This window comes from Squalius cephalus, assembly GCF_949319135.1.
Source record: "Squalius cephalus genome assembly, chromosome: 22".
Classification (NCBI taxonomy): Eukaryota; Metazoa; Chordata; class Actinopteri; order Cypriniformes; family Leuciscidae; genus Squalius; species Squalius cephalus.
In genome coordinates, this window is record NC_137143.1 from 21662103 (window position 1) to 21688724 (window position 26622).

General features: G+C 36.3%; 1 protein-coding gene across 2 annotated transcripts in view; it reads right to left on the reverse strand.

Moving 5' to 3' along the window:
• Positions 1-26622, reverse strand: part of dvl1b (dishevelled segment polarity protein 1b) — a 45425-nt gene that overhangs the window by 5709 nt on the left and 13094 nt on the right. For both annotated transcript variants that reach the window (XM_079858203.1, XM_079858204.1), the window contains exons 2-14: positions 15781-15850; positions 14677-14798; positions 9143-9255; positions 5743-5881; positions 5529-5622; positions 5197-5266; positions 4976-5115; positions 3236-3312; positions 3079-3146; positions 2905-2982; positions 2696-2830; positions 1619-1786; positions 1307-1525 (exon numbers count right to left, since the gene is read on the reverse strand). In XM_079858203.1, the coding sequence (XP_079714329.1) occupies positions 1307-1525; positions 1619-1786; positions 2696-2830; positions 2905-2982; positions 3079-3146; positions 3236-3312; positions 4976-5115; positions 5197-5266; positions 5529-5622; positions 5743-5881; positions 9143-9255; positions 14677-14798; positions 15781-15850 (1493 nt within the window). The remainder of the gene's footprint in view (positions 1-1306; positions 1526-1618; positions 1787-2695; positions 2831-2904; positions 2983-3078; positions 3147-3235; positions 3313-4975; positions 5116-5196; positions 5267-5528; positions 5623-5742; positions 5882-9142; positions 9256-14676; positions 14799-15780; positions 15851-26622) is intronic.

Below are 26622 nucleotides of genomic sequence, written 5' to 3' on the forward strand. Positions count from 1 at the left end.
GAGCACAATTAAATTAAAATGTGGACAACAATAGGTGTAAATGTAAACTTGTATTTTAATATTGTGATTAAATAATAATCAAGTAATTTAAATTATTATAACATAAATATGTATAGAATTAAAAAATGCAACACCACACCATGCTATGTTTCCTTTTTTGCCATTCTCTCCATCTCTCTCAGTTTAATGCAAAGTGTATCTTGTCACATCACGTGACACAGGCCAGCTAAATAGGTTTAAAAACAAACATTAACAAAAAGTACTGAAAACATTTGAAAGTGATACATAAACCCACATTTTGTATAATTACCATTTTAATATGGATATTTTTTTCAAGGAATCGATATCAAATAAATCAATACTTATTATGAGTATCGATACATTGATACTATAGTATCAACGTGCCCATCCCTAATTTCTGAAAGATTATGTGACATTGGAGACTGGAGCAATGGCTGTATTAACAATATTTCAAAATATTATGGTTTTTAATGTTGATCAAATAAATGCAGCCTTGGAGAGCATAAGAGTTAAACATTAAATAATTTTATCGACCCAAAACTTTTGAACGGTAGTGTATATATAGTACATAAAATCCATGTACTTCAAATATTTAAAATGTTTTTCCATATCTGCCCTAGTTTGATTTTGTTTGACTGCTTCCATAAGCTTCAAACCACACAACACATCCGAACCTTCACTCAAGAGATGACAGATCAATCTAACTACTCTTTACAGGCAACTCAAACACACACAGCAGGCTGCTGAGATTCCTTCCTGACGTTTTCACTGAGCTAGTGCATGGCATGTGTGAAATGAGCAACAGGTGAAGGTTAATGTGAAGCAGTGGATTGAGACGGACGTGTTTGTGCACTGCATCAGCGTTGAAGGCGAAAAGCGCTAGAGAATGAGATGTATGCCAGATGAAATCATGATGAGCTAATGGAGATCAATTTTTAAAATGTGGCCAAAAATGAAAAAGAAAAATTATTTGAGATTTTGCTTGAAAGGTTTTAAACTAGGGACCCCACATTTGAGGACAATGTGACCGTATTTGAGGACAATACTTTAAAAAAAACAAAAAACATTTTAATCCTTGCTTTCAAAAACAGCTAGATAGAGTGCAAGCAAATACATAACGCAGGATCAACTATTTCATACATTTACAACAGCCTGAAATAATGTATATATACGAGCTAAACTATACGATCTTATTATTTCAGTAATGAACTAGGCTGAGATTTATTTTGGAATTTCTAACTGTGATCCAGTAATATGAAGTCAAGGATGGCCTTTCCCTACTTACCCTCACTGTGATGACTTCCTGCGCTGCCACTGTGGAAACTGTGGCAGGGGTCGGAATATCCTGGTGGGAAACCAGAGGGCGCTGTGGAGAAGGGTGGATAGGGGAAGGGCTGGCCGCCCATGGGCCACGGGTTAGTAGACGGAGGGGGGAGAGGGGCCAATGTGTCGTGCTCTGAACCAGCACCACTTGATCCCTCATTCAAGTTTAGTGTAGCCATGTCTAAGAACAAAGGCGGAAATTATTAAAAGGTGGAAACATTTTGTTTGTAAGGATAAATATAAAGCATGATGGAAATGTAGAGATGTGTTGTACTTTGGCAGAGATCTCCAAATGTGTAGTAACACTGTTCAGAGAAGGTGATCTTGTTGACAGTGTGTCTCAGATAGCCGTGTTTGAGCAGGCTGCTGGCATATTTCCTAGCATCACGCCGGTCTTTGAATCCTTCAACCCGCGAGTACAGCCAGTCTACTACATCACCTCCTGTAACATGCGAGATACAGACAGATGAATACCTATACACCACAGTTATTATAGTTAACTAAAACCATAAAAAATACACTTTTTGTTACTTTAAATAAAATAAAAGGTAAGTTAAGAAATAAAATAAAATATATAAAAAAGTTTTACAGTATCTACGATGTACTAACATTTCAAGGTAACACAGTGTCATTGTTATTATGTTACATGTAGTTGCTATAGAAATAACTATTAATTATGCATAATTACATGCAACTAACACTAAACCAAACCAAACCCTAATCATAACCCTTTAGTAAGTACATGTAGTTACTTAATATTACCGAGTACTTAAATGTATAATCATAGTGTAACAAAGACACCTTGAAATGTATAAAAAGTGTAACCATTTCAATTAATCATTTGATACAATGCACTTATTGTGTATATACACATAGTACTTATATTTAAAAATGTATTACAGCTGTAATTAATTTCTGTAATTACATTTATTACATTTATATATAAACCTACCCATACCACCAAACCTGTAACTAACCTTACCCATATCCCACCTCAATATCAGTGTTTTGTAATTCAACATGAACACAATGAGTACACAATGTACCTAACAATTATTTTTTGATGTAAGTATTTAGTAGTTACACATCTAATATAAAGTATGACTGTGATGTGACTTGATGTGCCACAAACTAAAAAACTGAAATAAAAAAATATAAAAAAATCATACATATTAAATTATAAACATATACATATAAATATTATAAAAAATATCTCCTTCAAAATATTACGAAAAATATAATAGTATCTCAATACTAAAATAACACTGCTTTACACATTTTTAAAACATCATCAACAGTAATAACATGAGTGAGATATTTTCACAGGTGATGAACGCAAAAGACATCTTACCTATTACAGCATTAGATATAGTAATCTTCAGCCACATTCTGTCCCTTATTTCTAGTCCTGAGTCTGGGACCTGCATCACCTTTACAATGGTGGCCATGTCCGTTTTTCCCACTGTAAGCGGGAGATCGTCGAACTCTGTGAAGGACAACAGGATGATTAGGATCATGAAAAAAGAGATGTTGTGATCTGTCAGAGAGAAGAGACTGTACCGTTTTGTGGGTAAGATCCTGTTAGTGCAGTAGTGTGGGAAATCCATGCAGCCGGGTCAATGGGTCTAACTGGTTCAGCTTTGGGAGGGAAAAAACAGGTCAGATAAGTCAGATAAGATGGACAAGTATCTCATTTATCTGAAAGAAGTGTAGATAAAGAGTTTGTGTATTGACCTCTAGGTATTGTAAAGTAACTGCGAGGCGAAGGGTCCCAGCATTTGGCAACAGTGAGACTGATAGGACTACAGAAGACAAGTACAATGGTTAGTTAAAACACATTACATCTAAGCCTCATGTCCAATGTTACAATTCAGACATTGTTTATTCTTACCCATTCTTTGAGACAATCTCTCTGAGGATCCTGACAGCATCGTCATTGCTCATGTTCTCAAAGTTCACATCATTTACCTGCAAGTCAAAATGTGGCATACACACATGTTAGCTTTAAAGGAAGAGCAATATTTTGAGTCATATTATAATTCATACCAAGGTAGGTAAGGTAATTACAAAGGTAAGGTAATTACCTAATTTATTAATAATATCAGTGTGCCAAACTGTGCCATGCCGATATAAATATGCAGTCTAATCCATAACTATAACTGTAATCTGCCTCTCAACAGGGATCAGCAGCTGCTGGAGGCATTTGAAGGCTGTATTTGGATCCAGAGACAATCACTACTAAAGCCACAGAGCCAGAGGCCAAATCTCATCCTTAAAAGCTAATGTAAATACATATAAATATAAAATGTAAGCATGTCCCCGCGGTGTTAAATCACTTTAATACACCACTGGTGGAGCCAATCCACTGCATTACACTAATCTGCTATTCAAACTGAAAAACTGATCTATTAGGTGTTTTTAAAGGGATAGTCCACCCAAAAATGAAAAATTTGAAGAATGTTGGTAACCAAACAGTTTTGGTTCCCACTGACTTCCATTGTATGGTCAAAAATACAATGGAAGTCAATGAGAACCAAATTTGTTTGCTCTAAATATTATATTTTGAATATAGAAATATTAAATGTTGAGAAAAATGAAATGATACTATTATGAAACTAAAACCGCCAGTAGGTTAAGGCAAGTCGTAATAAGTGAATCATAGAATCATTCATTCAACTGATTCGTTCAAACCATCTCATTTATTAAAAAACGAAGCAAGTGTCCACTGATGCTGAATTCGGAACCGCATACTTACATACTACTCTTACTATTTTTGCCATAGAAAGAAATAGGAAAAATAGTAAGAGTAGTGTGCTAGTAAGCGGTTCCGAATTCAGCACGAGTTTATGAATGGGTCATTGAATCATTGACTCACCCGATTCGTTCAAAAACGGCAAATCATTCAATAACGCCACAACGTTGTGTGTTGCTGGGAGACGCAAGTTTTCTGCTTTGTTTGGAACAATTTTTGTTGGCCAAATAGAGCAAAAACTGTCAAAATTGACAACGTTGTGTCTAAAAATTGTCAATTCATAAAATCAACATTGATTATATCACATTTTAGAACTTCATATCTTGAATTTTGGGGGCATTTTTATTAATTTTGGTGACATTTCCAACCTTGCACAAAGCTATTTTACATCAACGGCAGACTAGCTTGCCTGTTGTTAAGCTTGACGGCTATTGCCTAAGTTAAGCTAGCTGAGATGTGGCATGTGGTAGTGGTATGACATAATAGTTGGAATGACATGAGGGCAAAAAGATGACACAATTTAAATTTTTGGATGGACTAGCCTTTTTTTTATGATCAAACTACAGGGCCTACATTGCAACTTTAAACTTTCTTTAAGCTGATAACACAGTAAAATTATTAAATATTATAATCTGTAATTTAATTTTTCATGACCATTTCCCACCATCTCTCTGAACCTTTTGCTTCAAACTGAGGAGCATTTTTCAAAAAGCTAATGTTCTGCTCATATAGTATTTAATGTTGCATGCTTCAACAACAGCCTCTTTGGAATGTCTTTTTTACACTGTCAAAGTTTACAAAAAAACAATCTATCCCAAAATTGTTAAAACCAAACTAAATTAATCACAAACAGAAATGAATATCCAGACTACAATCTACCTGCAGCAGCATGTCGCCTGGCTCTATCCTCCCATCTGCTGCCACCGCTCCTCCCTTCATGATAGAGCCGATGTAGATGCCACCATCTCCTCTATCGTTACTTTGGCCCACTATACTGATGCCGAGAAAGTTATATTTCTCTGTGCAAACAAGAGAGAGAACGGACGTGATGAATTTGTGTCACACAGTACGTGTACATGTAAAAGGCAAGCTGATCTTACCCATATTGAGGGTAACTGTGATGATGTTGAGGCTCATGGTTGAATCTGTGATACTACTGAAGGAAGATGACTGTGGATACGAAAGCAAAGGAGATACATGAAACCCTAATAAGTCAAATACATATATATATGTATACATATATATGCACATACATACATACATATACACACACATTTACTTGGCAGAATGGGAACAATAGAATAACATAACCCACACCCTAGCCCAAAGGTTTTGGGATGTTTTGTCAGATTTAACTCTTTTCTGGATACAAATTTGTCCCCAATATGTGGTTAAGTAGGTGCACACACGCAAGCACACACACACTTCTAACCCTGTCGATTTTAGCCACTTTGTGTCGCCGGCGCCTGCGCTTATGTCTCTTCATTAACTGAAAAGAAGAGCTCTGCTCTGTGGAATTGCTCAGCCTGAGAGAGACAAACACAGAAGAGAAGAACAGATAGATTATTGTATATACAATTTGAGCCAAGACCGAATAAGTCAGTTAGAAGTCTAGCACATAGTAAAAGCAAAATGTCATTCCAAACCTGCTAGCATCCTCATCCTCCTCGCTGTCAATGAAGGAGCTTGACTCCAGCTCGCTGCTCATCATAGAGCCACTGTCACAGCCCATGGCCGAGTCCCTCACCACCCGCTCGGCTTTTGTGTGACCGTTCACACGCGGGACTAAGAACAATCATGCACACAGCGAGCTTGTGAATGCCTTGTTGAAACAACGAAACACTAACAAAGAGAACCATATATTTGGATATATTCATGGCTTGATCGCACCTTGAGCGACAAACTTAAAAAGAGGAAAACATACACTCCTGTGGGCGGGGCTCTGCCTCAGGGTGGCATCTGATTGGCTGGAAGGCTCTGGTGAGGCGGCGGCATCTCAGTGAGCCGGGCTTTTGGTATCGCCTCTGGTGGAACCCGAAACACTCCAGGAGAGTTGGGCTGCCAGTGCTTCTTTCAACAGGCTGATATCGCTCTCTCATACTGTCTGATATGCTCACTCACATGCCAGTCTTTTGAATTTGAAGGCAGTCTTTAGTACTTTATTTATTTTGCACTTGCAGTCATTACTGAATTAGTTTGATGAAAGTTTGATTAACAAAAGACAGGCAGTAGAACAAAGGAGATGTGGGGGAAAGTAAAATTGATAGTGAGGAAGGAAATGCACAAGACTAATGGAGAACAAAATACGTTTAAATATAATTCATATTCTGTGTTTTTATTCAGGCTACAGATGTAGAACAAACAAGCTACAAAAGATGGCGGTATAGCTTAATGCACATCTACATCTAGCAAACTAGGCAATCCATTACAGAGCCATGTTTGACTTCAGGCAACGAAATGGAAACAAAGTACTCAATACATCACCACTATTTGTGTAAGCAGCCTATTTAAACCCAGACTAGATATATCACATGTTTAGCAGGATAATAATAACAATATATCACATGAGTGATGCACAAAGGTATATTATGTTGCAATCTATTGAAAAATAATTCTTCACATGCTGGTTAAAATTGTAGTTAATTCATAGTTTCATTTATTTCATTCTTTAAGTTTAACGTAAAATAATAAAATTAGTTTTAAAATTTTTTAATATAGGATACGAAAAATTTTTTTGAAATCATGTTTTAAGGATGTTTCAATCTATTTTTAAATATTGTAAAAATATAATGAAAACTATTTTATTTTATTTTATTGTTATATTTGCGGCAGTTTAACAACTCTAGCATTCTGTATACTAGATATGAGTTTTCTTCTTTATAGTAGATACTATTTTCACTTGCTCTTAACAAAATACAAGCCAATTACAAGTCTTTCTGATAAATTAATATTTAGCCTAGCACTACAAAACACATGAAATGAATACCCGAATTTTATTTATTTTAAAATACAATACTTCTGAAAGTGAAGTGAAGTCGCCTTACCTCAGAAAGCGCTAACGACAGAAGAGCTTCTCTCCGCCGGTGCACACAAATAAACTACTACAGACAGAAGAACTCCCGCGGGAGCGCGCGATATGAATTTATTATCCGCCCCTTCTGCTCGCGCTCTCGCCAGACGCGCACTGTCATTCATCAACAGCAGCGCGTGGACAATGAGCGCGCGACAATTTCGATTTTTGCAGTCTCTGCTCGAGCGTGAAAATAATCATCATGTACTGTGCAATTATAATTTACGAGGCAAAGTTTGCCCGCGTCGAGGGGTGAGTCGGGTGACAAGCCTCTAAACAGAAATTTGATGATAAAATATATAGTCTGAAGTGTGACGTTAGCTTGTATGGAAATAAATAAATAAAACTGTTTGTTTCGCCTGACTAACTGTTTTCTATGTAGGGTGGTGCATAAAGCCACATCCCACTGTTTGTCCTTTTATTTAATTTCTTTCTTTTTATTCATTTTTGTAACCTCTCTGTATTAGTATGTTATATATGTAAATTTCTTTGTGTTGTGTGTTTAGCATTAAAAAATCGAATTAAAAATGGAAAATAAATAAATAAATCCATATTCCTGCTTTGCATTTTGTTCGCAAATAGTAAAAGGCCACAGCACAAAATTCAGTCAGGGGCCCAGAATCCCTAGCTACCGCCTGGCTATTCCCAGAGGAACAGTGCATCTTGTAAACCTAATATTTTTTCTCCTTTTTGTCCTATTAATTCTGAACTCAAGGAGTGTTGCACTGTCACCACTGACACTGTCTCCAGACTGGCCAGCTAATTAAGCCACACTGATTAATGATCAGCGGGAACTAATGGGCCAACAGAGAGACCAGCGCTACCATCACAAACACAGATAAATTATTGTGAGAGGTGGGTGTGTTTGTGTGTGAGAAAGCATTTGTTTTGTAAGGGTGAGGACTATGTTGAATAGACGACAGGAAGGGTGTGTGATTCTGCTCTGTTAACGCCTGTTGTTGTAATTAAGTATTTTACAAAAAAAAAATTGCCATTGTACATTGTATTAATGTGTCTTCAATTGTTATTTGTGCAGTTATGTATTGTGCAAACAATCAAAGGAAGCTCAAGAACAAATACAGAACAAAGAAAGAAGAGAAACAAAATGTACACTGAGAGTGTATGTAAATGTCATTTAAATGACAGATTGCTTCATTCGTATTCTTCCGTAATATTAATGTGAGAACACATTTAAAAAAGATGAAGTCGTTTCAGTCTGTCATGGTAGGTAATTGGATAAATTAAGACTTTATAAATGAGCTAAAAACAAACACACGCATACATAAAAAGACAAAGACGAAAACACCACTATACATGTGAAACAAACATACACAAAAAGAGGAGACTTTTTGACCTCAGTTTGAAAAGACGAATATATTTAGCACACCAATGAGGCAAATATCCTACATAAGAGGGCGTAAAACATTTGTCATGCTCAGAGTAGGATCAAGCCATGATTATATCAACTTTGTGTACGAATGCAAAATAAAGTGGCATGTACAGCAGGGATTTGGTCACCTATGCAGGGTCCCTACACAGTACGGAAAAGTACAGATTTGAGTAATTTCCAGGTCTGGATAAGTATTTAAAAAAAAAGGTGACTATTGAAAACTAAACTATTGCTCCATTTCAGTTTTCTAAACATAAAATTAAAAAATATATATTATAATATATTAAAATTTTTTTTATAATTATCGTACAAGCCGAGTGTTTTCATGGCAAAAGTTAAGTGATCATTGAACAGGACTGAATGAATTGAAGGTGGTGTTCAATTCATAACGCGAATCTGTTTGTCTTTACCATAAGCCAAACCAGCAACTGATAAAGGAGCAAACGATCATCTAAATCAATTTTCTGTTAAATAGGGTGTGAAATTTGAGTCTGGAAAAGTATAGAATTTTGAAATGGAAGACTTGTAGGAACCCTGCCTTTGATAAAAGTACAGTATTTAGGAATAATCTTGTAACTACACTCACATTCATCTCTCCTCCGTCTTGTCCTTTCTCGTTCCCGCTCTCTGCGGTGGCGGAGGACAGACTCACTTCCAGTTTCTGTGTCCAGACCGTCTCTGCTGTTCACTGCATTAGCACTGTAGCAAACACACACACAGAAACATATGCAGCATGAGCTCTGAAAAACATTAGACACACTGCAACAGCTGTATTATCTGATACTCATAGGACGTTGTATGTGCATGTAAGATATACATGTAAGTGATGGAATGCAGACTATTTTAGCCTTTGTGAGAAGGGCAGAAAGGGGAAGAGAGTGAGCGAGAGAGAAAGAAAGAGAATAATGGTAATGACACATAGGGGGTTTCATCATGAAAAATTGGTTTTTGAATTACACCCTTGGGGCAGGCAAGTGTGTCTTTGTGCAAGCATGAACATCTATATGTGCTTTCAGTAGAAATCTGAGTGAGGTGAAAGATGTATTCCACCATATAGTAAAGGTGGCCTATAAAGGTGTGTGTGTGTATACAGTATATATATATGTTTATATATGACCCCTGAATGATATATGACCCCTGAATGTGATAACCTTTTGTATTTTTTTTTACCTTATGCCAAAAATTGTCCTTTCCGGAAGATATAATACTTTTAAATACACTGTAGGTCAAAGAGGACATATCCTGTACAAGCAGTAGAAATGAATTTTTTTATGATTAAAAAATAGTCACTTCAGTTTTTGCTTTTAATACAAAAATGTTGATGTAAAAAAATACATGTTTAATAATTATTTTAATTATTCATTTATTTTTTTAATTATAATGTTTGCATGAAACATACACTATATGTCAGTATAATTTACTTTTTGAAAGAAATTAACACTGTTATTCAGCAAGGATTCGTTAAATTGATCAAAAGTGACAGTAAAGACATTTTTAATGTTACAAAAGATTTCTGTTTCAAATTAATGTTTTCTATTCATCAAAGAATCCTGAATATGAAGCAGAATAACTGTTTTCAATAGTGACAATGATAAGAAATGTTTCTTGAGCACCAAATCAGCATATTAGAATGATTTCTGAAGGATCATGTGACACTGAAGACTGGAGTAATGGTTGCTGAAAATTCAGCTTTGCCGTCACATGAATAAATAATCAATAAAGAATAAAGTTTGATCAAATAAATGCAGTTTTGCTGAAAATAAGACTTTTCAAAAACATAAAAACCGACCCCAAACTTTTTAATGCTAGTGTTTTACAGCATATTGTTATTATTGTTGTTCTAAAAATGTGAGGTATACTGCATGAATGCAATATGTGATACAAATGTAAGCAGTGAGTCAGTCAACCAATGTTAGAAACTAAGGACATGGCATCAATAATTATATAATCCAATGAGTTTGTGCTTGCAGTTTAAAAACCAGCCACAAGAGGGCAGAAATATCACAGCAATAGCACAAGTGATCTACATCAGCTTATCCTACATGTATGGCTCAATTCTCACTTCATCAACACGAAACAATGGGTTAATTTTAACTCACATTATTCAGGATATCATTTGGCATTTTTTCAAGTAAAGAGTTACATCTGTATGCTGCCTTCATATATTCTGCTGTACAAGTATAATCCACACATAAGGTTTGTTTTAATGTCTTGCCTTATAAAAGGAACTGGATGTGTGAGCGTGTGACTGCAATAATAATGTTCCATCCACACTGTAAAAAATGGTTGTAACTTTTATAGAAAAAACCCCTGTAAAAATGCTACAGTAAAAACCTGTTAACTGGTTAATGAGTTACCTTACCACATACAGTGGAAAAACTGCAAATGGTAGAACATTGCCTTATATGTAATTTTACTATAACGTAATGTCAAATTAGTTTTTTTTTTTTTTTTTTGCTAGTAAAAACTATAAAAGAATATTTTACAGGGAAAAGGTATTTTGTACCATGCTTTATATTATACCTTATTATTATTACTACATCAATCATGTCCTTGTACATGTTCACTATTTTTGCTATTTTTCATCACTGTTCAGAGCCCCTTTTCTATTTATATCCCTTTTCATCTTCACAGTACTGTTCTCTTGCCTTCTGTACACTATTTGCATTTTCACAATATATTACCGTTTCCGCTTCTGGTTAGATGCTAACTACTCTACATAATTAAGTTAAGTCTAATCTAGACATGTTCTATGAATATGCACAAGATATCTCTCCCTGTCCTCTCCTATGTTTTAAATATTTAAAAAAAAAAAATGATATTTGGTCATGCCGTTAAGCAGTGAAGCAGATTTAATAAAGGTCCCTTCTGGATGTTCTGCTATGGGCAGATACACCACTCATTGTTTACCACAACTCCCTTCAACATTTGTGTCTCATGTTTTCTGGATGACTGAGCCCAGTGGGGGAGCAAGAGCCAAAGGGATTTGCTCTCTTTATGCTGTTGATTTTCCTACATCCACAACATCAACATGCATGTGTGTGTGTGTGTGTGAGAGAGAGATTATTATGTAGATCAGGGATTCCCAACCGGGGGTAAACGTTCCTCAGGGGTTACTTCAGCAGGTTTCAGGGGGTTCTTGGAAAATTTTTGATTTTGCTTTAAAACTGAAATTGCTCATTAATTTTTTTTTTTTTTTTTGAGTTGTCAACACAAATAATTAATTGTGATTATTGTCATGATTTTTTTTATTTAACACATTCTTTTTTTAAGGCAAGACACTACGGCCAAAAATATTGTTATATTCCTATATATATTCTGAAGGTTTTTACAGAGGGGTTTGTTCATATATCATTTGCCTGATTTTATACATCATTTTATTCTTAAAAACATGTTGATTTATTTCTTTTTTCTTTCTGGCTGTTGACAGAACAAAACAAAATTAACAAAATTAAACAAGATTTTTAAGATTTTTAACCTGGCTTTATCTGGAAATGTATGCAAATTAGTGAATATTTAATAAGATGTCTAATTTGCATATTCAAACATTTTAGAAAACTTGTAATACAATTTTTTTTTCCATTTAATGTAATCAATCAACTGGGGAGGTATGGTGATATGTATTTGTTAATTTTTGCCCTATTTACCAAAAAATACCAGACATGCCTTAAAAATGAACTAATTTCTGGTTTGATGTCGATGAAGGGATTCTTGAGCCTTTCAGTAGAAGTGCACGTACAAAAAATTATATACACGAGTGATCAGAGAATCTGATTTCGCCTCATGTAAAAGAAGCATGGAGGTGTATGGAGTGTGTGTGCAGGTGAAGGTGACACGTGCAGAATGCAGAATGTGTGAGAGGGAAAGAGTGCATCACCAATGTGAATGTGTATGTGTGTGTGCACTTGATGAGATAATCAGCACATCTGGTGCACGCTATAAATGGATGTTTTCAGTGGTTGAGCATAAAACACTATGGCAGCATAAAATTAACTATTAAATAACTATTGTGCAGAGAACACTAAACATTAGGCTACACTTGACCAGGCACACACGATTCAGTTATATAATGCAATTATATCACAGCAATATCAAGAGATAATACCATTTCTGATATCAACTGAACTTGGAATCGATCCAAATAGAACAAACAACATTTTGATCTCTTAAAGTCCCCCTATGGTGAAAATCAAGTTTTTAATGTTGTTTATATGTCTATGTGGTGTTTATAATATGCTTTAAGACCAACCATGTGCAAATTTATAAGTCAACACCCATTGCTGAGTATTTTCTCTTTAAAAATGCAGTGAACCAAAGACAGTTTAAAAAACGCTGGTGTTTCTTACATCACAAACTACCTTGTAACCAATCTTGCGGGCAGGCTTTAGCATATCATTAATTATGCTCTGAAGCAGGGGAGTCTTAAGATAAGCCAGGTTATCACGGTATATTTTTCTGTTGATATGAAAAATCGGGTAGATTTAGCAATGTGATGTATATTACGAAGTTATGATGAACTATATGCCTTTCTCCACTGATATTCTAAGTTGTTCAAGTGTTTCAAAGATATTGATTGTTAGAAGGCAGCTGTCTGACTCTGAGATGGCGAACGGGAACATGGTTTGTGTAACATTAGCAACACATTATTAGCTGTTTGATAACGTAGTCAAGCAAAAGGCTAATCATATTAATTAGCGTTGTGTGTCCGATGTTGTAAAGAGCGATACCATTGTGCAGCGTTTACCTCAGTAAGTTCACCGAGTGGATCTCTGAGATGGTGAGAGTGAGTGGAGGAGGGGCTAATTAGCATATTCATGGCTCTGAATATACTACATGAAGTAAGGGTGTAGTTACATTCAAGCTATTTTAAAGCATGAAGAATTTTTTTTCACAGGAAAAAAATATTAAATATGTCATTTTGGTGATCAAAGAAGAGTTTTAAAGCTACAATATGTTGTTATTTTTTTCGCCGCTAGGGGTCGCTAACCTCTTACAATAACAAAGGCGTAGGTGGATGACGCTAAGCGGAATTATGGAACTTGTCGTCGTGCCAAAGGATCTAATAATGTTTATGGGTGAGTGAATACATTGATGTTTCTTAACATGACTGTGGTGTGAAGCAGGGCACGATTGCTAATGAGAGACAGATATTAGCGTATATAAAAGAATAAAGACATTTCATTCTACCGAACTACCCGCAAATGCTGAATTACTACTCACACAGGTCAGTTTATTCGTTAATATATCACACTGTGCAAGTGATTTTTGGATATTTTAATACACAAATCTTACATATTGTACCTTTAAGGGATAAAATGATTGACTACAGGGGGAATTTAACTACTGAATATATCAGAAGTTCAGGATTATGAGTTTGACTGAGCATGTGTATTAAAAGAGGGGAATTCATGTTTATTTGCTCCTGATTCACTAAAGGATTTACGCAAATCAGCTAATGGTGCAGTTATGCCCTAAAATATATTAAAATATTAACATTGTATATTTTAATATATTTTAAAATGTAATTTATCCCTGCATAGCAAAGCTGAATTTTCAGCAATATTACGCCAGTCTTTCAGTGTCACATGATCCTTCAGAAATCAATCTAAGTGCTGATTAATATGTTTGTGGAAGCAGTGATACATTATTTTCCAGGGTTCTTTGATGAATAGAAATTTCAAAAGAACAACATTTATTTGAATTTTTTTTTTTTTTGGTAGATATTACAGATATACAATTTCTGTATTATTCTGTCTAAGTTAAAAATAAAACTCTAAATGTATCATTTTAAATGCTACAAGTGAATTTAGGCATAACCACATTGTAATGTAGAGTATGAAAAATTTATATTTAATAAGACTAAATATAAAGTCAGTGTTAATAGACAGCGAAGCTAATCTAAATAAAAATATTAAATATCCAATATCGACATATGATTTCAGAGGATGGAAAATGCTGCAGACCATTATAATCTGGCACACTTGGACTGGACTGTACAGTGTCACTCCACCTCTATGATTCAGGTTTTCTGTGCTGAAATACCATATGCACAAATGGCACATCTGTGTAGTGAATTTGTTCTGGAGTGTGTGTTGCACAGGATACATGCGTGTTACTCACTGGAACGAGGGAGGTCTGGAGTCTCCGATGCCTCCCGTCCTCTCCAGCGGTGGGGGAAGCTCAGTATGACTGTCAGTGCACAACGACATCCCATCTGTGTGGGAGCTCTCAGCCAATACAAGCTACAAACAGGCAAATAAATGCATTTTAGCGCAAAGATGAACATAAAGAGCTAGTTCACTGAAAAATGAAAATTACTCACCCTCATGTTGTTCCAAACCCATCTCTGAAGATTAAAAATATTCATAAAGAGATCTTAAAATAAATTCATATGCATCGAGTGGTTAAATCCAAGTCTTCTGAAGAGACATGATCGCTTTGTATGATGAACAAATTTAATTTAGTCTTTTATTTACATATAAACATTGATCAGTGAATGAACATAGAGCATTGATATTTGGTAAATGGAAGCTCAAGCATTCTTGCTTGACTTATGAGAACCAATGAGGTTCATGTCACGGCAAAATCAGTTTATCGTATAAAGTGTTTCTTCAGAAGACTTGGATTACACAGGGCGATTCATATGGACTTTACGATCTCTTTAAGAACCTTTTTGGATTTGGATTTTGGGTAAATTGACGTCCAATGGAGGGGCAGAAATCTCTATTTCTTTGTGTTTTGGAGATAAACAAAAGTCTTATGGGTTTGGAACAACATGAGAGCGAGTAACTGATGACAGAATTTTCAATTATGTGTGAAATCCTTTAAGTAAACATAAGTGTCAAGTTCAGATGCTTTTTGTTTAAGTTTTAATGGCTCTTCATCCCTCACACAGTTTGGATGAATAGGATGTTTGAACTGTTCTATTAAACTCAAAACAAAAGACTACAACTAGCAAAGGCCTCAAAGGCACTAAATAAAAATGGCATCCAGCAGAACGCAATGTCCTGAATTATGCATTGCACTTTAGAATCGGTAAGACTTCAAAGTGCCTTTCAGACTTAATTAGCATAATTAATCGGTGAACTGAAACTGTTGATGTCCAGTATATGATTTGGCGCATGTGCTGCATCTTTCTTACGAGTCGACATATGAATGCATGACTGCCTGCCTTTTCCACTCTGATTCAGATGTTATATAAGGCAGAGGTTTTTCACAGCTCACCCATGACACCACTCTCCCATTGAAACAAGGCAGTTTGGCGTTATCGTCCGAGACTTCCTCTTTGACGACCCTGCAGGGACACAAAGAAAAAAGAGGCATGTGTATTTAATTAGAAGTGTTTTTGTATGAAACTGCTGCATTGGTTGTGAATGCTGCATATACCATCACTGCATTCAACTTCTATCACCATGTGCTGAAAAATGAGCTCATAGGACTAGATAACATCTTCATGTACTGTGTGATGTATAACTGCGATCCTGTTTAACTGTGTTGTTTAGACTGACTTTGCAAGCAGCAAACTGTCAAAATGGATTTGAATAGAGGGCATATGGTGAGGATCTCACAAGACAGCTTGTAATGAATGTGTCAACTCAATGATGCCAAACTTATGCTGACTTAGGAGTGGTTTCCCGGACAGAGTTTAAGCCTAGTCCTAGACTGAAATGGCCTTTTAAATCAGATTAACAAGAATCTGCTTTTAAATAGTCCAAGACTAAGTCTAGTCCAGAGTTTAATAAACTGATTTCCTGGAGGAAGACTAGAGCTACTCCAGGACTAAATTGAGTCTTAAATTAAACCTACCAGGAGGCAGGTCTAACCCTCCAGCAGATCTATTCCGCCAATTCTCCAGTCAGAGCCCACTTCTGTGCATGCTCAGCAAAAGTGTGCATATCAACCGCAAAGGGGGTGCTCACGAGCACCCTTCTGAAACCTAAAATGACAAATGGGACACCCTACAGACATGGACTTAACGGACATGCGCACGCGGCAGCAATTTTATGTCCACAAAACCGAAAATGCATATTAAGTGTGAAGTTTGGGACAGGGTCATAGACATACGTCCTCTTCCAGGCAGATTCGTATTTCGTAAAATGTCCTGTTGATTGGAACTTCTTAATTATTGCCCTGATGGTTGAAATGGACATTGTCTCACAATTTTCTAACATTTTGTTGACTCTATTTTGTGCTATTTTCTTAAATTTCTTGAATCTTTGAAGCTCAGCAATCTTTTGGTGCACATCACAACTATATTCTTTGTTTAGATGGAATAGAATGGAATGGGTGGAATTTGAACTTTTTGTTCCCTCATATTAATAGTCGTGTGAAACAGGAAACCATGGCTGGACAAAATTAACCTGGTGTGCTAAAAATTGTAAATATGAATGGGAATATACTTCAGAGCTCTTCAGAGATTTTACTCATAATAATTTCTAGGGCAACCAATAATTGTGGCCAATGTGTATTAGAGAAAACCATTTATTTCATAATGTTAAGATTTTCTTGGTTCATTCCTTGTTTTATAAGCGTCTCTGTCATGCTAATTCAGATTAGCACAGATGGTTTTAAATTAATATTGTTTATTTAGTTCAGGACTCCATAGTCCATGTGTTAGTAATCTGTACTTGATCTGTGTTTCAGACAGCCATTTTTAAAACCACTATTAACTATTCTAGATTAAAGGGTTAGTTCACCCAAAAATGAAAATTCTGTCAGTAATTACTCACCCTCATGTTGTTCCAACCCCTTCAGACTTTCGTTCATCTTCGGAACACAAATTAACATATTTTTGATGAAATCTGAGAGCTGTCTCACTCCTTCATAGGCTTCTGGGTAATGTCATTCTGCCGGCCCAAAAAAGTTAGTAAAGACATCATTAAAATAGTCCAAGTGACTGGCTCAAACTTAAGTTTATCAAGCGACGGGAATACTTTTACTAAAATTTTCTCAGTTCTCGCGCATGGGTCGTGGCTCTCGTGAACTCACGTCAGAGGCCCACACAGAAGAAAATGAATAGTTGAATAAAGACGTTATTTTAGGGGGGGTTTTGCGCACAAAAAGTATTCTCATAGCTTGATAAATTTAAGGTTGAGCCACTGTAGTCACTATTTTAACGATGTTTTTACTAACTTTTCAGGGCCGGCAGATGAAATTACCTAAAAGCCTATGAAGGAGTGAGACAGCTCTCAGATTTCATCAAAAATATCTTAATTTGTGTTCCGAAGATGAACGAAAGTCTTACAGGGTTGGAACAACATGAGGGTGAGTAATTACTGACAGAATTTTCATTTTTGGGTGAACTAACCCTTTAAGGCCTACTCATGTCTTAATTTAAACCCTGTCCGAGAAACCGCACAGCATAATGTTTTATTTGTTAAACCACAGTGAACAAGCCTAAGGGAAAAAAAGTTTAGCTGAGCTAAATAAATTAAGATACATCAAATGAATGATATCATTACTGTCATATATTACTGCTGATTAAAAAAAAATCTAGAAAACATTCAAACAACTTAAATTTAGGCCTAACTATAATCCATAAAGCTATTTGAATGGTTTAAGAAGACATGAAATACACATGTGAGCCTTTACAAGCTCAAGTATGTGACAGAAGAAAGTGTGTTTGTCTGGAAAAAGTGTGAATGTATTTAAATGAAAAGGTTCAGTGAGGATGTTGGTTCTCTGTTTAGATAATCTGTACTTTGCAATCGAAATTCTTTTTATCTCACAAGAAAGCAAATAAGTCAGAATCAACAGATAGCCTAGGAGTATTTTAACATCAATGAGAAATGTAGTATGTGATCTGAACTAATCCAAACTAATGTGTTCATTGGTCTAGTTCTTTGATTTAGACTTAGTATTTAGACTTATAATTATTATTATTTTTTTATTTAGTAAAAGCATACATTTCACAAATAGATTAAGCACACACATGAAAGAACAAACCAACTGAGAGATGAAAATGAAACATTTATTATGGCAAATTTGTAAAAATACAAAATAGTCAGGGTTCCCACACTTGTTGACCTTGACCGTTCACAAAGACCCGCCCCCTTTAGTTACTGTTGCTATGTCCGACAAGCCAAGCCGCTCTCACGCCACACCATGTTCTCACGCAGTGAAACATCGTGGAGCAGAGAGGACACTGACAACACGCTGACAGACAGGACCAGGCTACTTTTGACATGAAACAAAGTCTCAACTTTCAAATTTGGTCATTTTTTAATGAAACAATAAATACCGTTTTGTGGCTCTTTAATGTGTCTGACAGATCACTGTAGAGCCTCAGTTAAAGCTGCTCGTGAACCGATCATCTCTTCCTTCTAGTTCATTTATAGTGTTGTAAAGTTTTTCTTTCTTCAAAGCAGAGACCAGGAGACTTGAGATGGATCTTATAAGCAGAAGAGATTTATTCTTCCATGTAGTCTGTAGTTCATCATCATCATCAAGACTAACTCAAGAGAGTTGCCTTGCAAATTTATAGACATTTAGGGGGAGGGATTTACATTGAGGTTGAACAAAGCATGCAAATTAGGTATACAGGTTAAGGTAACACTCTAGACTGTGAGGGTCTGGCCAATCCTAATTCAATCAGCATAAGGCTCCAAGAGCCATTTGGGTAATCATTTGTGTGCTAATCCCATCAGTCTGAGTGAAACTGGGGCTCGAAGAGCCATTAAAGAAAACAGGAATTGCAACTTTGCTGAGATCTTAACCTTAAAAGCTAAAATCAGTATTCTTCACTGTGATGTTATGTAAGGAAGCATATCTGAAAACATATTCTTAAATTTTAACCCTTCAATAGCATCAAATAAACATAAATGAATTTAAGAAGAAATGTTGTTTTAACCGCGGAAAGACGTCAGTCACTCTGTTTTTCAAGTTCAAATCCTCCAACGTTAATCTACTAACTCTCCTGACTGCTTTGTTAGACAAAAATGCCGGATTCGGCGGATTATGATTGGTCAGATTGTCTGTCAATCAAACTCCCTGCGAAGGGTCAATTCAGAACAATTCACAAATTTATCATTAAAACTTACTTGTTAACTAGTTTCACTGATTCTTTGAAAATAACCTACTCAAACTATTCACTCACAAATCAGATCAAAATCACAATCTTGCAATGTTTTATTCTAAACAAGTAAAATACTTCACCAAGAAAAATGAAGAAAGAAAAAAAAAAAGAAAAAACGAACTGCTATTTATTAAATATTTAACGTGTTTTCAGTTTAGGATCTTTAAAGCTAAGAAGCATTAGGCAAACCACTGTTGATTTGTACTACTTTGAAATTACTGCACTATTGTCCATTGGCAATAACAGAATAGTTTATTCTTCGTTTCTATTAGCAACCATTTTAATGTAGCCTACTAATACCAACCACCACTATGAAAATGCAAAACAATAAATCAAAATTGAGAAACTACATAAACTCTCCTGTAAGTGAGCAAGTTTTCAGTCTCCTTTTGTCTCTAAGTCTTGAAACAGAGAAACTCCAATCTCTCCTCACACAGTCTGGCCTCCCACGTCCCGTTTGCCACACTGAGGGCACCACAGCGACGAGCAACTGGACACTGTAGGTTTCCACCATTTACCCAGTTCTTATACTGTACATCATCCCCATACACCCAGATCCAACTACCCATTAGAAAGTTCAGGCCAATCCATACATAATCACTCAGGACATCTTGAACCTTGTTCTCAGCGGTGTGCTGTTCCATAGCTGATGTGAGACTGGCCAAGTCTACATATCTGTCTCTACAGTGTGTCAAGGCCTCAATCCAGGATTTTGGTTCTGACACCAGGATCATAGAGCGCACTTTGGCCATACAAAAGAAAGGAAGTGGTTCTGTGCACATCTCATCGAACAACTCACCATCTTTTAAAGCTCCACAAGCTTGTTGGGTTGATGACATGGTTCTATTCATGAAATCTAGATTATCCGGTTGCATGCTGTTCCAATACTGGATTGTTAATGGTCCATTAGCACAATACCAAGGATTATTATACAACCCAATCCAAAAGTAAAGATTATCCAGGAAAGAGCTGTCTATGCCATGGATATACACCACCAGTGAAGTCAATTCTGCTTGGGTTTTCACCATGACTAGGCTCATGCTCAACAGGTTGCAATGAGTCTGAGCTTCTTTCCAGGATTTATTTTCATTGACCAGCCTGAATTCGAGGATACTGTTAACTTTTCTGAAGCAGACAAAGGGGTGTTCCTCAAAGCAAACGCGGTCATGCCAGAATCCTCTCCAATCAATTACTGCACAAAAAAAAAAGTTTAACCACCGGGAGAATATGACAGGCTTGTTGTCTCCAATCCATCTCCAGGTCTCTTTCAAAGGAGTATCTTCTTTAACTGTAGCTAGACCAATCCAGGCCAAACTATTATTTAGCATAGCACTTATTAAGTTGTTGTCCAAATTATTACGTATAATCGCAAGACCAGCGTGATCCGTTTCACAATGTTGTTTTGCCTCCAGCCAAGTTTTTTTTTCTTTGACTAAGTCCCAGACTCCAGAATCATTCTTACACACAAAGAATAGTTTAGTGTCACATGTTGTGTTATAAAACCAATGTCCAGCCTTGCTCATTACGGCACATTCTCCATACCAGTTGAAATAATTGGATTTGGTCTCATCCACCCAGTACCAAGCTGCGGAATACCTATAAATTCCCATCCAAGAGAGCTGGCTGACAGAACCGCTGAGATTCTTCAGCTCGTTCTTATCAGAGGCTATAAACAGTTGCCCAGAATTATTTAGGCAATAGTTCTTTGCATTATACCAGGTCATCTTCTTCTCCACATGGATGATTTCCTTCACTAATCCTGGATCGGAGCTCTCGGCAGACGTATGGAGTGCCAGTAGAAGGAAGTTAAGAAGCCCAAACATCTCCATGGTGAGACAGACAGCAACTGTTACAAGAACATGTCATGTTAAACTATAGACTTGAGATTCATTTCCATAACGTCATAGTGAGTATTTGAATAGGATGCTTTGAGCTACTGTGTAAAGATGAAATGGTTAACTTTCTTCCTAATCCGTATTGAAACGAGGAAACCAATCCAAAACATTCAGTCTTATGGTTACCTAACCTTATTTACAAGGATTAAAAACACAGATAAAACACTAAAAGACAATTTAATTGTCTGGTTTTATAATTAATGTTTAGTTAAACTCTTCCATACTGTGCTATGAAGACAGGGCACAGTTAATTGAATTATGACAAATGTATTTTATTTTTTACTGTAGAACAGGAATGAGTATCTGACAGAAGGAAGAGTGTTTGCCTGAGAATAATTGTGCATGTATTTAAATGAAAATGAAATTTAAAGGTTCAGTGAGTATGCTGGTGCGATGTCGGTTCAGCTAATCTGTACTTTGCAATGGAAATCATCCTCATCTCACGAGAAAGCCTTGTGACAATTGATACAGACTACACACGACATTTGTCAAAATATACAGTCTTCCTTCATTTAACTATGCACAGATTCTCATTATATAATCAATGAATAGCTAACCACACTAATAAAATCCACAAAATTTAAAGAATGTTGGATACTTGTCGAATGTGCAATGTCACTGGCCCCTATAACACATTTCACTTTTAGATCAGGGTCTCAAACCAAAAGCAATATTTGACGTGCTACTGCTCATACTTCGAAACATTTAAGGGCTTGTCACAATTTAAATAGTTAAGCCTGGGTCAATGGAATCCTGGGGCAATCATATTTCATGTTTCAAAATGCTCATACTTTACCTGGGGTTATCAATTACAACTATAGGTATATGACATTTCACATTGTACATTCATAAACTTTGGATTGATGTTCTTATTTGAAAATTTGCAGTGTCAACAGTCATGATTGGATAAATCCTAAATTACAAGTATGAAACGTACCTCTACCCAGGGTTTGGAATGATGATAACCCAGGATTAGGTGTTGTGTGAAAAGCCCTTTATTTTAATTTCAGCTGACACCACTGGTACTTTTAGTCCAGTTTCCTGAAGATCTGCCCAACAAGAAGTATGTGCTTGGACAGTACATTGCTGCAGTGCACCAACAGAAGGGGTACAGTATATTGGCAGCATTGAGGAGATTTTTTTTTTTTTTTTAAATGAATGGGAATATTGTGAACTCACGTCAGAGGCCCACACAGAAGAAAATGAATAGTTGAATAAAGTCGTTATTTTAGGGGTTTTTTTGCGCACAAAAACTATTCTCGTCACTTGATAAACTTAAGGTTGAGCCACTATAGTCAGTTGGACTATTTTAACAATGTTTTTACTAACTTTTCAGGGCCGGCAGATGAAATTACCTAAAAGCCTATGAAGGAGTGAGACAGCTCTCAGATTTCATCAAAAATATCTTAATTTGTGTTCCGAAGATGAACGAAAGTCTTACAGGGTTGGAACAACATGAGGGTGAGTAATTACTGACAGAATTTTCATTTTTGGGTGAACTAACCCTTCAAGGCCTACTCATGTCTTAATTTAAACCCTGTCCGAGAAACCGCACAGCATAATGTTTTATTTGTTAAACCACAGTGAACAAGCCTAAGGGAAAAAAAGTTTAGCTGAGCTAAATAAATTAAGATACATCAAAAGAATGATATCATTACTCTCATATATTACTGCTGATTAAAAAAAAATCTAGAAAACATTCAAACAACTTAAATTTAGGCCTAACTATAATCCATAAAGCTATTTTAATGGTTTAAGAAGACATTAAATACACATGTGAGCCTTTACAAGCTCAAGTATGTGACAGAAGAAAGTGTGTTTGTCTGGAAAAAGTGTGAATGTATTTAAATGAAAAGGTTCAGTGAGGATGTTGGTTCTCTGTTTAGATGATCTGTACTTTGCAATCGAAATTCTTTTTATCTCACAAGAAAGCAAATAAGTCAGAATCAACAGATAGCCTAGGAGTATTTTAACATCAATGAGAAATGTAGTATGTGATCTGAACTAATCCAAACTAATGTGTTCATTGGTCTAGTTCTTTGATTTAGACTTAGTATTTAGACTTATAATTATTATTATTTTTTTATTTAGTAAAAGCATACATTTCTCAAATAGATTATGCACACACATGAAAGAACAAACCAACTGAGAGATGAAAATGATAAATTTATTATGGCAAATTTGTAAAAATACAAAATAGTCAGGGTTCCCACACTTTGTTGACCTTGACCGTTCACAAAGACCCGCCACCTTTAGTTACAGTTGCTATGTCCGACAAGCCAAGCCGCTCTCACGCCACACCATGTTCTCACGCAGTGAAACATCATGGAGCAGAGAGGACACTGACAACACGCTGACAGACAGGACAGACCAGGCTACTTTTGACATGAAACAAAGTCTCAACTTTCAAATTTGGTCATTTTTTAACGAAACAATAAATATCGTTTTGTGGCTCTTTAATGTGTTTTGTGGCTCAGTTAGTAGATTAAGTTAGTAGAGCACCCAGTACCAAGCTGTGAAAAACCTATAAATTCCTATCCAAGAGAGCCGGCTGACAGAACCGCTGAGATTCTTCAGCTCGTTCTGATCAGAGGCTACAAACAGTTGGCCAGAATTATTTAGGTAAATTTGGTCATTTTTTAACAAAACAATAAATACCGTTTTGTGGCTCTTTAATGTGTCTGACAGATCGCTGTAGAGCTTCAGTTAAAGCTGCTCGTGAACCGATCATCTCTTCCTTCTAGTTCATTCATAGCATCAAATAAACATAAATGAACTTAAGAAGGAATGTATGTTGTTTTAACCGCGGAGAGACGTCAGTCACTCCGTTTTTCAATTTCAAATCCTCCAATGTTAATCTACTAACTCTCCTGACTGCTTTGTCGGACAAAAATGCCAGATTCGGCGGATGGCGGATTATGATCATAGACAATTATGATAGGTCAGATTGTCTGTCAATCAAACTCCCTGCGAAGGGTCAATTCAGAACAATTCACAAATTTATCATTAAAACTTATTTGTTAACTAGTTTCACTGATTCTTTGAAAATAACCTACTCAAACTATTCACTCACAAATCAGATCAAAATCACAATCTATATTGCAATGTTTTATTCTAAACAAGTAAAATACTTCACCAAGAAAAATGAAGAAAGAAAAAAAAAAGAAAAACTAACTGCTATTTATTAAATATTTAACGTGTTTTCAGTTTAGGATCTTTAAAGCTAAGAAGCATTAGGCAAACCACTGTTGATTTGTACTACTTTGAAATTACTGCACTATTGTCCATTGGCAATAACAGAATAGTTTATTCTTGGTTTCTATTAGCAACCATTTTAATGTAGCCTACTACTAATACCAACCACCACTATGAAAATGCAAAACAATAAATCAAAATTGAGAAACTACATAAACTCTCCTGTAAGTGAGCAAGTTTTCGGTCTCCTTTTGTCTCTAAGTCTTGAAACAGAGAAACTCCAATCTCTCCTCACACAGTCTGGCCTCCCACGTCCCGTTTGCCACACTGAGGGCACCACAGCGACGAGCAACTGGACACTGTAGGTTTCCACCATTTACCCAGTTCTTATACTGTACATCATCCCCATACACCCAGATCCAACTACCCATTAGAAAGTTCAGGCCAATCCATACATAATCACTCTGGACATCTTGAACCTTGTTCTCAGCGGTGTGCTGTTCCATAGCTGATGTGAGACTGGCCAAGTCTACATATCTGTCTCTACAGTGTGTCAAGGCCTCAATCCAGGATTTGGGTTCTGACACCAGGATCATAGAGCGCACTTTGGCCATACAAAAGAAAGGGAGTGGTTTTATGCACAACTCATCGAACAACTCACCATCTTTTAAAGCTCCACAAGCTTGTAGGGCTGATGGCATGGTTCTATTCATGAAATCTAGATTATCCGGTTGCATGCTGTTCCAATACTGGATTGTTAATGGTCCATTAGCACAATACCAAGGTTTATTATACAACCCAATCCAAAAGTAAAGATTATCCACGAAAGAGCTGTCTATGCCATGGATATACACCACCAGTGAAGTCAATTCTGCTTCGGTTTTCACCATGACTAGGCTCATGCTTAACAGGTTGCAATGAGTCTGAGCTTCTTTCCAGGATTTATTTTCATTGACCAGCCTGAATTCGAGGATACTGTTAACTTTTCTGAAGCAGACAAAAGGGTGTTCCTCAAAGCAAACGCGGTCATGCCAGAATCCTCTCCAATCAATTACTGCACAAAAAAAAACGTTTAACCACCGGGAGAATATGACAGGCTTGTTGTCTCCAATCCATCTCCAGGTCTCTTTCAAAGGAGTATCTTCTTTAACTGTAGCTAGACCAATCCAAGCCAAACTATCATATAGCATAGCACTTATTAAGTTGTTGTCCAAATCATTACGTATAATCGCAAGACCAGCGTGATCCGTTTCACAATGTTGTTTTGCCTCCAGCCAAGTTTTTTTTTCTTTGACTAAGTCCCAGACTCCAGAATCATTCTTACACACAAAGAATAGTTTAGTGTCACATGTTGTGTTATAAAACCAGTATCCAGCCTTGCTCATTACGGCACATTCTCCATACCAGTTGAAATAATTGGATTTGGTCTCATCCACCCAGTACCAAGCTGTGGAAAACTTATAAATTCCCATCCAAGAGAGCTGGCTGACAGAACCGCTGAGATTCTTCAGCTCGTTCTTATCAGAGGCTATAAACAGTTGCCCAGAATTATTTAGGCAATAGATCTTTGCATTATACCAGGTCATCTTCTTCTCCACATGGATGATTTCCTTCACTAATCCTGGATCGGAGCTCTCGGCAGACGTATGGAGTGCCAGTAGAAGGAAGTTAAGAAGCCCAAACATCTCCATGGTGAGACAGACAGCAACTGTTACAAGAACATGTCATGTTAAACTATAGACTTGAGATTCATTTCCATAACGTCATAGTGAGTATTTGAATAGGATGCTTTGAGCTACTGTGTAAAGATGAAATGGTTGACTTTCTTCCTAATCCGTATTGAAATGAGGAAACCAATCCAAAACATTCAGTCTTATGGTTACCTAACCTTATTTACAAGGA